General features: G+C 40.0%; 1 protein-coding gene across 3 annotated transcripts; it reads right to left on the minus strand.

The window, feature by feature from the left end:
- Window positions 1-857: 857 nt before the first annotated feature.
- Tdrd6 (tudor domain containing 6) lies at window positions 858-14,471 on the minus strand. 3 transcript variants are annotated; one of them, XR_013425126.1, is made up of 6 exons: window positions 7,874-14,471; window positions 6,292-6,419; window positions 5,267-5,356; window positions 3,700-4,859; window positions 2,303-2,366; window positions 1,413-1,431 (listed from the first exon to the last, which is right to left on the minus strand). XR_013425126.1 is itself a non-coding variant. In XM_005318860.4 (5 exons), the coding sequence occupies exons 1-5, from the start codon at window positions 13,923-13,925 to the stop codon at window positions 1,388-1,390; spliced, it is 6,378 nt and encodes a 2,125-aa protein (XP_005318917.2). In that variant the 5' UTR covers window positions 13,926-14,469; the 3' UTR covers window positions 858-1,387. The 3 variants fall into 3 exon arrangements, 2 of the variants coding, with proteins under 2 accessions (XP_005318917.2, XP_077876056.1); XM_005318860.4 differs by lacking the exon at window positions 3,700-4,859 and having other exon boundaries at window positions 858-1,431; window positions 7,874-14,469; XM_078019930.1 differs by lacking the exons at window positions 1,413-1,431; window positions 2,303-2,366 and having other exon boundaries at window positions 3,454-4,859.
- Between the last annotated feature and the right edge of the window lie 233 nt (window positions 14,472-14,704).

Consider the following 14,704-nt stretch of genomic DNA (forward strand, 5'->3'; position numbering starts at 1 on the left):
TCCCGATAGTCATTCAAGGTATTGTTTTAATAGGGAGTTAGGCCAAACTCCACTTGAAACAGAAACCTTTCTACAGTCTGACCCTGGTACGTCTTCTCTGGCCTTTTCTCCTGGTAATCGCACGCTTACTGACTTTACAAATGGACAAACCATTGCCATTGTATTGACCTCTCATTCAAGAGCAATATTTTTACAGTCCTTTGTTGGTGGCACATGCAGATGCTGAAAGAAGAAAACAACTGCTGAAAATATTAGCCATGGGTTAAGTTCGAAAAATAAACAGCATAGTGCACACTGGGTACTTTTCAGGAAAGAGAAGGGAACATTTATTGAGTTCTTTTTTCTGGGCACTTCACATAAATGATGTGAAAGGTTTCATTATCACCAATTTACAGATGAAGAACATCAAAGCTCAAAGATATTATATAACCTGCCCACATCACATATCTGTTAAGAGCATTTAAGATCTATTTCCCAAAGGTAGAATCTGTTTCCAAAAGCTAGGATCTGTATATGACCCATACAAAACCATGTTCCAAGGCACAGCCTTTGAAGTTAGATGAGTGTGAGTTTGATCAAGCCTCTGAGACTCCCAATTGGCCTGGGCAAATTATCTAACCTCTCTAAAAAGCTTTACTTTTCTTACCTATAAAATATGGGTAAAATAAACATGTCCCTCAGAGTTGATGATTAAAATGTGGAAATGACTTTAAAGTGCCAGCTGAGTGACTCATACACAAAAACTAACATTAAATATGAAAACTAACATTAAATATCACTAAGCCTCTCTCCCCGGCCAATTACAGGGGAGGAGAGACGGAACCATAGATGAAATGAAATGAAATGAGACCACCACAGCTTTTAAGGATAAACTTTATTCAAATTTTGTGTCATATTAGCATACTTCCAAATTCAAACAGAATAATAAATTTTTTAACTAGACAGACAAGGCAAAGCTTTAAAATTAAAAAAAAAAATTCTGAAGGAGACACTACCAACAAAGTCATCCTCCTAAGTAGCATCGTGTAATGTTCTTGTCGTAAACCTATGTTTTTCTGTGTTAATGTAAACACTATATTGAAAAGGTACCAACAGTTCCTTTGAAATGTTGAGTATAGGTATGTTAGCAAATTGTTCAGCAAAATAAATCTTCCAGCTGAATAAAAACACAAGACAATTCAAAGCAGAGGAAAGATCCCAGAGCCAGCCATACATACAGAATCCCACTACAAATACCCTGTACAATCAACCTGAGACATAGTTTAATTTTGATACATATCAGTTTTCAAAATGACAACTTCCTGTGGTTAATGCCTTCTATTTCCTCAGACACACTTGATCTGGATGAGATGCCACTGGTTCACGAGCAGCTTTGGACCAGTCACACTTAGGGATCCACACTTAAATCCACATCACTTGCTGACCCCTTTTCTGAAACAAGATGAGAACAACCTTAAGTTGAGAAAAAAAACAAACCTAAGAACAAGACAATCATTTAAATGAGTTCTACAATGACAAAGTTAAAGTTCTCTAAAGGTGGTAGAGGAAAAGGTAAGTTGTAATTACTACAGAGAATTATTCCTGTAGAAATGATTTTATTTTTAGTATTTTGGTACTCACACTACACATATTATCAAAGATATTATATAACCTGCCCACTTTTTAAAGAAACTTTTAAAAGTTTCTTTAAAAGATTACAAAATGGGTATATTTTATATTTTGCTAGAATGAGGTTAACAAGGCTAATAACCAATAGGACTTCCATTATTTTTGACTAGTGTGTGCTTTTAATTAATACTAAATCCACCAAGAGCTGATTTCATTCTGAATGTGTCTCAGTTGTAAGAACCAATATGCTATTTATGAACAGCAATGTGTACTAACTGAGAACATACAACAAATTGGATTTTATCATATAGATAAACTAAAAATTCAGGAAGAAATTTTAAAAGATTAACATACAGAGGTCATTTGAACATAATTAATCTAAGAAAAGTCCCTTAAATTCCTTTAAAATATAAATTCACCCAGACCTACAATTTAACTTTCAAGATTAATTCAATCAACCAACAAATTCCTTTGACATTTCAAAATATCTTCCTCATGCTTATTTTATCCCCAAAGACATATCTAATTTATTTTTTACCTAATCCTTCCCACCCCACACACACAACACACAACACACCCCCACCACCACCACCACCACATTCAAGAAAATTGACAGACTCAGGATAATGGTGTTTTAAAACACTTGGAAAATGCTGGGTAATAAAAGTATTTTGTTTTTAAAAAGACGAGTTACCTTTAAATGTGGTATCATCTGATGACATGAAGTAAAGATCTTTTCCCAGGGTGTGGAATACAGCCTAACAAAAGGAACCTTTGAATTACAACCAATTTTCAAATGAAAGTACAAAGTAGTTTAAATCAGAAACAGGATCATAGATAAGCCATAACAAAAAAGGTAAACAAAAAGTATTTCTTTTAAAATTATGACAATCTGGTTTTATAGTGAAGAATCGCCTCATGTACAGTTCCTATTTTTTGACTACTCATGTTTCTGGAACGTCTCCACTGGTACCCTTTTCCAAGCTTGAGCTCCCAGACCCCTGATGACATCAGTCTTTGGTGAGGGAAGGAGAGACATCACTGCTCAAGGGGCCACTACTGTCCACTGAGTGTCACAGATGATTAATGACCCAGTGAAGAGGAATAGTACTCTGATGCTCCTTTCAAAACTAATAGTATCATGTGCATGCTTGATGTGATACAGAAACTGATTCCTGAGACATTTTCTTATGACAAAATGAAATAGTCCAGGTTTTAAGAATTCCTTAAAAATATAATCAGAAGGACATGGAGATCATAATGATTTAATATGTCATAAAAAGCTGCAATACCTCATAATATTCACTTTTTAAGGAAAACTATTTCATTTGAAGATGTGTATTCTTATTTAAGGCTCCCTCAAATTTGAGGAAAGGCTCATTTAAATTCCATTAATAATCAAATAAAAAATTGGAAAGCCTTACTCATAAGTAGTTTTTACATATATGCTTACTGGCTTAACACCAGTGTGTGTGTGTGTGTGTGTGTGTGTGTGTGTGTGTGTGTGTGTATATATATATATATATGTAAATATATGTGAGTATTAAGTAGACATAAAATATACATGCTATTTAAACTGTAAAAGTATGTACTTGAATAATACATACATATATGTACTTAAATGCTTAAATATGTACATATGCACTTTAGTTTTACATAATCCTAACTAGTTTTTTCTCTTTGGCATGTATAGGTACTTTATCCAACTAGAATCCTGTATGTGTGTGTGTGTGTGTGTATGTATGTATGTGTATGTATATATATATATATATACATATATATATATATATATATATATATATATATATATATATATATATATAATCTTTCTTTGACTGTGGATTCTTCAAAATTAATAGAGATAATCAGAATATAAAAGAAAGCATTAGTAAATATTGATGCAAAAAGTTTAGCAGGCTGTTAACTTTGATAAGGAAACAAAAATGTAGTTGACAAAAGAGGTGAATTTTCCATTATTTTTGATGGATAGTTAAGAGAAACAGTATAATTTATTTTATGGCTCATGAATGTCATGCAATTATTAAATACATTTGCAGCCTTCTGGCTACAGCTGAGATGGAGCAAACTTACTGTAGCCTCTCTTTCACTCATTACAATGAAAAATTCGGGGCAGAATTAAAAAAGCAAACATTTGAGAACTCTCAAAGGCAAACAGGAACAGGTGGATTGACATCTAAAGTAAAAATCTGAAAAACAGTTCACAATAAGGGTGAGTTTCACAGGCTTTTCTTTTTCTTTTTTCACATCTTTATATGATGGTTCAACCTGAGAAAGTGCTGAATTAAAACTGCCCAGCTGAATGGACGGCAAAACTGAGAGAAATCCCATATTTCTAGCCAGAAATTACAGAAAAGGGCCCTTGAATGCTACAAAATAGGGAATGGTGGGAAATTCCTCTATGTTTTTTTCCCCTTATTTGTCTTCTGGTCGCACCTGATAACCACCTGGTGACAAGAGTGGTAATGCAGATGCCTGAAAATGTGAAAGAAGCCCTGTCTCCCTGGGCAGCAGAACCAGAAAAGGGCTTCTGTTATCTTTAGAGCAGGAGGAAGGAATTCTTATTTTCTCTTTCTCTCTCATCACTATCACTCCAAACAGAACTGCAGGTCTGTGTGCTTTCTGGTTAGGGGACCCCAAAAAAACAGGCCTCTGAGGAGCTGAATAAAAGAGAACCCTTGGAGCCAGAAGGTATAGAGGAAATGATTTGGGAAAATTTAACCCCTAATACCATATACGAACTAATGAAAGACGTAAGATCACCCCTGAGCTATGTTAGGCAGAATAAGACCAAAGAAGCCACTGGCCACTATATAAAGTGCCAAGTCCCAATCTAACTGCTGAGTGACCTATATACTGAACAACACAGTCAAGGTTTTGAAAATGGAACTGATTGACATGGGAATCACCAACTACTGAATGAGAGACAGGTGTGAACCTGATTGGGTTAATCACCTGCTAAGACAAAAAAATTCAACATTCTCCAGAAGATTTTAGCAGAATCGAAGTCTTAAAACAAAAGACTCAAAATGTTCAAAATGTGATCCAGAATTACTCAACATACAAAGAACCACAGATAGCCGACCTTTTCCCTGGGAAAAAAACATCAGGCAGATGCAAACCCTGAGATGACCAGATATTGGACCAAGAAGACAAAGACTGTGAAGCATACAGGATAAATTCAAATGCCCAGACACATCGTAGCAGTAAGAGAAACTGCTCACCATATAGTCCTAAATGAAGAACAGAATATATAAGTATATGCACTGTAAAATCAACCGGGTCTAAACAAACTGAATAATAATCTATTTTTCCTTGAATGGATATGTTATTGGTGATTGTTACTTTCTCATTTTAAATTTTGCCATATTTCCCAGATTTTTTTTGCATCAGAAGAGTCACAAACATCAAATAATTTTTATTCTTTAGCCCTCAAAATGAAAATCAAGGAGTAAAATATTAATAACTAATTCCCCCAAAATAAAACTTGGCATCAAGTTCATGAACACTGGTTTTGTTATTGTTTTTTTTTAACAGTTGTTCTTACAGTAATTTTTTTCCTTCATTTTTCTTCACACAAGGGCTTTAGAAATAGTTCATTACAGAGCTCTCATTAATTAATGTTTACAGAATTCCATACCTCAGATGGACTCCTGTCCAATTTGGGTATGCCATTCCAAACGTCTTCAGGGTTCACTATCTCCTCCACACTATTGGAAAGGTTCAAAACCTACAAGAGAAAACGAAGTTTAGTAAAAAGTGGTGATTTATGTTCCACAGCAATCCTTAAAATGAGACATTTTGCAAGATAACGAAAATGACTGTTTTAAACCAGTTTCAATCTTGAGTTTCAAACTCAGTGATCCTTCAGTTCAAATACATACTGAGTAAACATCTGAAGATCAACCATGAATAAAATGTAGAGCTCAAGTGTCCAGACTCTAGAGGTCTGCTCTATATGTTTATGTGCAAGAATATAATACATGAAATGCATAAAGTTCTTTTTTTATGAAGGGGGTCTGAAGATGAAGGGACATTTAGGAAATAATTTCAGTGAATGCTTCCTAGATGAGGTGATAGCTACAGTAAATCTTTAAACTGGAATTAACCATTTGGGGAATGAGTGGGAATACAGGCAAAATAGAACTGTAATCGACAATTTAAAAAGCACACCAGGTGATTCTGATACAGGTGGTTTTCAGATTGCAGGAAAAACACAATCAAATGGAAGTCCCTAAAAAGTTTTGTACAAAAATAATTGGTTGGATTTGCCTTGATCAATTCATAATAGTAGTGTGGACAATGAATTGAAAGACAAGAAGTAAATCAAATGGAAGATTATTCAAGTGATGTAGTTGTGAAATGAGGAATTTACCTAATATAGAGGCATTGGGTATAAACAGTTCCAAAAAAGAGATTAAGAAGTGCAATGTATGGAACTTGGGACTATAGAATTTTTGAGTTATGGGAGACAAAGTGGGCTGAATGATTCTTTCTAGGATTCTTATAGATGGATATTTATAATCTTATAGATGACTCCCTTATTACATCAAATTATCAAGGGAACAAGCAAGTAAACATCTACCAATTGTATTCTGTAGTTCATTAAATTCCTTAACAACCTGCAAGTGTATTTTGAGATAAAACTATTTAAATCTCACTTACCCTTGTGCCTTCTTCAGCTATTTCCAAAATCTCACATTTAGACCATGTATTTCTTAGACTTGACCACACAACACATTTGGACCCAACAGAAAATCCTTTCAGAGTGTAGGTGTTCCGTGGTGGTTGAGCTGCCAAATTGAATAGGATAAAACTCAAGGTATACCTCTTGATTCCTTAATGTGAAATATACAAGGAAAGTACTTTTCTAATCTATGGTTATTTCTCCTACGTAATCAGTATCATGAAATCACTATGTGGTGATAATAAGCTCTCTCTTTTCCTCAATTTATTTTAAATATTATTTAAAATTCTTCCACTGCTGCCTCCCCAGATAATCCCTACTGCTTTCCTTAAAAAAAAAAAAATCAGCAGAAGGATGTAATGTGAACTAACTTCCCTCCCTCCCTACCTCCTTCCTTCCTTTCTTTCTTTCACTAGGAATTGAAACCAGAGGCACTTAACCACTGAGACACATCCCCAGATCTTTTTATTTTTCATTTTGAGACAGAGTCTTAATAAGTTGCTCAGGACCTTGCTAAATTGCTGAGGCTGCCTTTGAATTTGCAATCCTCCTGCCTTAGCCTCCACAGCTTCTGGGATTACAGGGGTGTGCCACCACATACAGTGAATTTTATTTTTAACACTAAAAATTACTATTGAAAGTGGGACTTTTATTACCAGTGGTGTTGTCTATGGTTTTCACAGCCATTCTTACATCAAAGCAGCATGTTGCCAGCAGATCTGTATCACAATATGACACAGCTAGTGTATAGTGTGACAATGGAAAGAAATGGCTAATGAGAGGCTAATAATTACATAAGATAAGACACACCCACAGGATGCCATACCATGCAATTAAAATATTCGGAAAGCATTTTAAGGGATTCAAATGCAGGATTCAGGGCCCAGATTGTGGCTCAGCGGTAGAGCGCTTGCCTAGCATGGGCAGGACCCGGGTTCAATTCTCAGTGCCACATAAAAATAAAGGCATTGTGTTGTGTCCAACTACCAAAAAAAAAAAAAATTCTTTCTCTCTCTCTAAAAAAACATTAAAATGCAGGATTCAATACTGTATAATAGTATAATCTGCATTTCATTTTTATAACTGTATGCAGACAGACACTATGCAGATAAAAGAAGAAAGTACAGCAATGGTGGTAACAGTAAGATGATTTTCTTACATTTTAAATGAGATTTATCTTTCAGGAACATAGCTTTTAAGCATTTTATTTTTAAATTCAAAATTAATATTTTAGCATACAATAATTTACACTGATTTCACACCCAATTTTTCTTATTTAAAATGCCCTTCCATAAAAACCAAATCTGACTCACTTCTCTTACCTATAATCCCAGTGGCTCAGGAGGCTGAGGCAGAAGGTTTGGATCACAAGTTCAAAGCCAGCCTCAGCAACTTAGACCCTGTCTCAAAATAAAAAATAAAAAGGGCTGGGGATGCAGCTTAGAGGTTGAGCACCCCTGGGTTCAATCCCTGGTATAAAATAAATAAGTAGATAAATAAATCAGGACTTCTGAAGACAGTAAATCAAACCTTAAACTGAAAGAAAACAAGTCCCCTTACCCAAGGTATGATGTGGTGAAGAGTTATTATGTTTCCTTCCGTCTCTGGATTCTTCTTCAGAGAACAAAGGTATCAATGATGAAATGGCACCTCTGTTTTTGTTTTTACATTCTGGAAGTTCTTCTAACATACTCATTTCAACGTGCATTTTGGGGTCACAATTCTTTCCAAGTAGATGCAATGGTACTCTGTGCTGGTCATCAAAAGACTCTGCACTTGACCTTCTCATGTCCTCTGCACATCTTGATTCTTGGCCTTTCTGACTCACTCTTAAGGACAAAGCATTAGTGTTGTCATCCAGAGACAGCTGGGCTGTAGGTAGTTCTAGTTCTGGCTGTGTCTCAGTTTCACAGTCGAGGGGAAGTTGCACTGTGAAAGGCTCCAGAGTGATTTCTGTGTCATCGCTTTGGGAGAGAGGTACAATCGGGGGAACCAGACATAGCTCCTCTTTGTCATCATCCCCAACTAGAGAATGCTGTAACTCAATGGATTCTAGTTCTAAGAATTCTTTGGATTCATCATCAGGGGAAAGTGGCACCTCAAGTGAATTCAGTTCTAGCATCTCCTTTGTTTCATTAGGTGGTAATAATGTGTTAAATCCTGTAATTAGGTACGGATCATTAAACTTGGCTTTGTCAACAAAATGGCACTCTACTTCACCTTCCAGCACCTCAGCACCAATTTTGTCTTTGCAAGACTTTTCAAAAACTTCAAAAATGTTATCACTTCCAAGGTCATAGAACTTACTTGCCTTGTTTTCAATAATGCTTAATTCTTTTTCAATTCTTTCAGCAAGTTCATCTGTCCGTGATTCCACATATAATGTTTTATCTTGTATGGCTTTGATACTTGTTTTCTTAAGTCCAATATCAGGACTGGGAATTGCCAGGGATCCCTTTATCTCTGGGCCATTTCTTTCATATGGTAAATCACTCTTGGCCATACTACTCTTAGAATATTTCTTCATTTTCTCATTAATACTTTCACCTTTGCTTTTCAAGTCAACGATAGCTAAAGGGATATCACAAACATCCCTTTTGATTTCTAATATTGTTATTTCCAACACATCTTCTGTTACTATATCATAAAAGTAATCATTTCCCTCTTGAGGACATATACCTTCTGAAATATTGAATCCTGAAAGGCAACATGGAAAAGCTTGCATGGGAACCGACAAAAGGTCAGAGGGCATGTTCCAGAGTGCTTTTGGCTCCACACAGTCTTCCGCGTTTCCAAAGTCCACGAGCCTCACTGATGCAAGATAATCATCACAAATATTAGTGATAAGTGCTCTATAATAATGTCCATCTTCTCTATATTTTACTATACAAGGATCTCCAATGTGAGGACATGTGATACGATCTCTCCAATCTATTACTTGCTTTGCCCTGGTTTGCACTTCTGCTTCTAAATACTGAAGTTTCTCAGTGTCAGCAAACTGACACCAAAAATACTCAGGCCCATCTATCACAGTGGCATAAGCTCTCACAATCTTCATTTTTGGATTATACCAGTTAAGAAATACTGAGGTGTCACTGTTGGATTTCTTAGCAGACTTTGAACAGTCACCTTTAACTATTTGGGTAGAAAGTCCTATTTGAGATTTTTCACTGAAAGCACATCTGCTAAGCATATCTTCTGATATGATCCCACGTTCATCAGCAAGAATAACTTCCCATCTATCTTGAAATTTAACAAATTCACATCTTACTTGAGCCTCATCAGTCCTTTGGGAAAAGTGATGCACTATCTCCTTTGAGTTGACAATGTCAGGAACCCAAAGTCCCCTTAAAGAGCAATGGATGCATAATCCTGGTAACAGTGCATTAACCAGGTCAAGCCTACCTATTTTGTTAGTGTGAACTATGGAAACATTGCCATAATCTATGAATTGTACAGAGAGAAGGTCATCGGGTTGTTGTTCCTTGACCACAGCACGATACCATAAGTTGTCTTCTGGGAAAACAGCACATATCATATCTCCACTTTGCACAGGTGGCCCCGTATGATATTGGGGCCTCGTTTTGACATCATTTAATCTCTCAGAAAGACGATTGAGCTCAGCTTCATCTTCGGTTAGCTGGACATAAAAGTCTGAAAGATCATTAATGTGTGAAACATACACAGTTGTTTTAAAGCCAGGCATTATCATCTTCTGTGGGAGCTCACAAAATTTTAGAGGCAAATCTTTGTTACAAGCATCTCCTATTCTTCTCTCTGGAAGAGTGGCTTCTAGTTTTGTGGCTTTCAAAGATGGCTCTGCAAAGATTTCTTCTTTCTTTTCTCTTGTTAAAGAAAACACTTGATTACTTTTGTTTCCTACAGAGTCCTGATACGGAGTGACTAAGTTTGTCTTTGTTGAACTTTGTAAACGTTTGAGCTCCTTACATGCTGAGCTGATCTTAGGTTTGCATCCTTCTCCAAAAATCTCCATGCTGCATAATTTGTTCTCTCCTGTCTTACTTAAATGGTCTGTGGGTGATGTCATATTTTCATTTTTTTCTTCAAGAGTTCCAGGTGTAGAAGGAAGTGTTTCATTCTCTTTCTTTTTCTTCCTGGTTCGATTTTTGTAGCCGAGTAGCCCTAACTTCTCATTAATATTAGCATTAATTTGAATACTATCATCATATAGCTCTATAATCAGACGTCCATCTGGATCTTTTGCTACAACCAAGGCCTTCAATGACTTATCTAGAACAGTCTCCTGAAACCATGTTGTAACTTCTTCTGGTATATTACTGGGAATATCAGACAATGAGCATTTAACAGCTTGCATGGGCAAAAGTAAAACATCATAGGCATCACGAGGTATTGAGAGCAGATTGTCACTTGTTATGTAAATATTCCCAAAGTCAACAAAGAAGACTTTAGTTGGCTCTTTTTCTATTACTATCCCTCTGTACCAGTTTCCATCAGTGTACTTGGCAAGGCACAAGGTTCCAGGGATCAAGGGAGATGTTTTTAAATTCAGCAAAATTTTACTTAACTGTGTAATACTACATGACAACTGTTCTAAAATATTTGCATTTCTTGCCAGCTGGCAATAAAATGTCCAGGGGTCATCAACATGTGTTATATACACTGAATCCTCACTTCCAATTTTCATATCATGTGTAGAATAGTAGTAGGAATGTAGCTTAACAGAGGACTCCAGAGGCTTCTGAAGTTTTACTGGTCTTGCTAGTCTCTTTTCTACCAAAAAATGACATGCACTCTGAAAGGGTGTTAGCAAATCCACAACATTAAACAGTTCTTCATCATGTATTGAGGCCAAAGCAAATATTGTGCATTTTAATTCTAAATTGTTTTGCCATGCACTGTCTACAAATTCACTAAAAGCTTGTATTGCCTTTTCATCCCAAACAAAGGGATTTTCACCAGATGGTTGAATTAAATTATAAAGACTGCACCTAAAAGCCTGAGCTTTAACCTTGAGAAACTCATCACTAATTGAATAAAGATTCTTCACAGAAATAGTATCTTTGTCTCCATAATCTACAAATATTACTTTGACGTGCTCTGAAGATTGGGTCCCACTAATCAGAGCTCTGGACCATTTACCACTTGCTGTTCGCTTTGCCAAACAAGCAGGTGTGGTTCCCTGGTGAAGAGTCATGGTATTTTTGCAGTAGTCCTCAATATCACACATTAAAGTTCTAAGGCCTTGAGTGTTCCTGGTCAGTTGACACCAGAAATAGCCAGGGTTTTCAACATAAGACACTTTGACTTCTACTGTACTTCCAACTTCCAGCTCTTCTTTATAAGAAGAGCCTGGTTTAATTTTCAAGAAATTTGGCGTCAGGGGAGAATAAACAGGGGCTTTTTTCTCTTTTTCCTGTTCCGCTTGTCCAGCTGAGATATTTGTAACAATTGTTTTATCAGTTAAAGCTTCTGAAACAGAGATGGTTTTTTCTTTCTCAGCTTTCTGTTCTTCTACCTTCTTGGCAGACGATATTTTGTTTTCAGCAATAAAATGATTTGAAGCATGCCCTGGGGAGTGAGCATTTACTACAATATTTTCTTTTGTTTCAAATTCCTGATACTTGGCATATCCAGCTTGAGCAATTACCTTACTAATGTTTTCTTCCCCTGCTCTAGATTCATCAAGAATCTCTATAACATATTGATGATCCTGCTTATCAAGGATATGGATAACCAATTCTTTGTGGAGTACAGTCTTTTTAAAAAAGGAAATTGCTTCTTGGCTCCAGGTTTTCCCCAAAGGCCAGATATCGGCAAGGGTGCATCTTAGAGCCAAGGCTGGTAGCCGCCTAAACTGAGGAAGCAGCATCCTTACATCATACCAGTCCACATTTTCTGAATTGCCTCGGTCAACTAGGAATACATCCACACTCTTGTCATCTAATTTGGTGACCATGGCCCGATAGTAGCCATTTTCTTTCCATTTAACACAGCAAAGGTCATCAGGTTCAGGTTTCAAAACCACACCATCCAGCTTACTGGCAGAAGAATAGAAACTGCACATTCTTCTCATAAGCTTGCTGAAGGTGCCATTGTGTTTCCTCAACCTAATCCAAAACTCAGAGGGACTCTTAACAAACTCTACCTGGGCATCATAGAAGGCATTCATCTTCAACTTGATAGATCTTAAGGCTGGGAGTGAAACCTCTTCATCTACTTCTTCTGCCGGGGACTGAGACTGTAGCACTGGGTCTGGTTCTTCTCCCTCCTCTTCCTCCTCTGTTCCTTGGCTCTGAAGGAATCTGTCAGCCAGGCAACATGACTGTACTCCAAATACACCGTTAAGATTAATCCCATCTTCTCCATACAGGGTGACATAATACACATGCTCAAAGGAACAATAAAATTCAATCTTTGCATTCACTGCTTGGCCCAGTATCAGCGCCTTCAGGTCACCGACTTGTGACCGAGACCAGCCTCTCCCACCGTCCCAGAGTCCATACAAGGCACAAGGGTAGGTCACCACAGGCATTCGAAAATATTCAGGCAGCAAGTACCGAAGGCTACTACAACTCACTAATTCCTTTCTTCCATAGTCTACATGAAGCACCTGGGCACAGCGATGTGGTCGAAAAGTCTCAAGCAAGAGCGCCCTGTACCAATGTCCATCCAATCCACAGGATGCACATGGAGAGCCTGGCTTATCTGGGCTCTCCTCCCTCTCCTCCCAGGTAGTACTGGTAGAGTTCTCATCCCCTGTCCCCAGGGAACCCCGGTATACCTGGGCCATGCTCTCAGAGAGGCGGTGAATCTCCTGCGATAGGCTCCGGAGTTGGCAATGAATGCGGTGGGGATGACATACTTGGGTGACCACTACAGGCTCTGTCACGCCCAGCTGCAGCTGGGGATAGAAGTAATCCAGGCCAGGCTGCTCTTGCTTGGGCAGGACTCGCGGAAGAACCGGGGTCCCGGGGCCCACGCCTGCAGTCGTCAGGTAGCGCTTGAGCAGGGAGCGGAAGAGACTGTCTGGCACCTGCCGCGCCAGGTTGAGCTCCTGCATCTGCTGGAACACAGCCGGGACCTCCAGAAGGACCAGGCGATGTTGGAGCAGCACGTCCAGCACCCGTCCCTGCGCCTCCTTGCCCTGCAGGTTGCTAAGGAAGTCCACGGCACTGGACGACCAGTGCTGCGGCTCGCCCCCGCCGGTGCCGCCGCCGCCCGCCGGCACTAAGCCGGCCAGCACGCAGCCCAGCACCTCTGAGGGCAGGTGGAAGAACTCGCTACGCCCGGGCGCCAGCGAACCCGCGCCGGCCGTGATGGTGCGGCCTTCATCCAGCAGAAAGACGCGGCTTTCCTGCGCCTGGCGGCTGACCACGCGGCAGCGGTGCCACAGGAGTCCCACCTGCACCAGGCACAGCTCGCCGGGCGAGGCTGTGGCGCCGCCCAGCGCCCACGGGCCGCGCGTGGCTGCAGCTTCCTGGATCTCCCGGCTCAACCGCACGTACTCTTCCCGCCGCTGGCCCACCAGTCCCCATAGCTGCACCGGGATCACCTCGGGATGCACATCTACGAAGGACACCCGCAGGGTCAGCGAGGCCCCGGGCGTCGGCAGCCCGGGCGTCGAGCTCATCTCTGCCACGCAGCCAGCGCTCCGCTGCGCCGCGGGAAGGAGAGACCCACCAAACCAGGCTCAAAGAACCTAAAGAATGGGAAAGACGCCGGGCGAGGCGCCCTTTGGGCGACGCGCCAGACGCAGGGCCTCAGGAACTCTTGCGGACAGGTAAAACTCGCCGGCTGCCGGACCAACCGCCCACGGTTGCCGCGCAGGCATTTGCAGCGCGTGGCGGCGCCCGGCTTCCGGCCGCGGGGAGTGGTCGCCACCGAAACGCAACCTGGGGGCCGGGGCAAAGGAGAGGGGGCTTCGAGGGTCGTTCAGGAGGCCGAGATGTGAGGGTTAGAACACAGTCCGCCTCTCCTCAGAGCACCTTCGACTCTGGAGGACTCTGTGGCACAGGGCACAGGGCGGTGTTGAGGGCTGGACCAGAAAGTTAATTTCCTGTGTGTTCTTTCAACCACTATTGGTTGAGCACTGCGTGCCAAGTACGGTGCGGTGCTAGCCATTGGAGTTCCCGAAGGGAAAGGGGAACTAGAAATGGAGGCGCCAACGGCACGTTCCTGAGCGTTGAGACCCGAATTTTCAGAGGACCCTCCCCCCCCCCCCCCGGAACTGGCAAGCTGAGGAAGAGCAGTGCGCTTGCGCTGGGAGGGAGCTCCGGTGCTTTTGCTTGCTCAGAGTATTAGTTGCCCTCAAGCAGGTTGCCAGTTGTTCAGTGTATGAACTCGTCTCATCATCTGAATTGATAAAAGTTGTTAGGAGCTCACAATAAAGTATGAAGCCATATCGGGACT

The sequence above is a fragment of the Ictidomys tridecemlineatus genome, chromosome 8, assembly GCF_052094955.1.
Source record: "Ictidomys tridecemlineatus isolate mIctTri1 chromosome 8, mIctTri1.hap1, whole genome shotgun sequence".
Classification (NCBI taxonomy): domain Eukaryota; kingdom Metazoa; phylum Chordata; class Mammalia; order Rodentia; family Sciuridae; genus Ictidomys; species Ictidomys tridecemlineatus.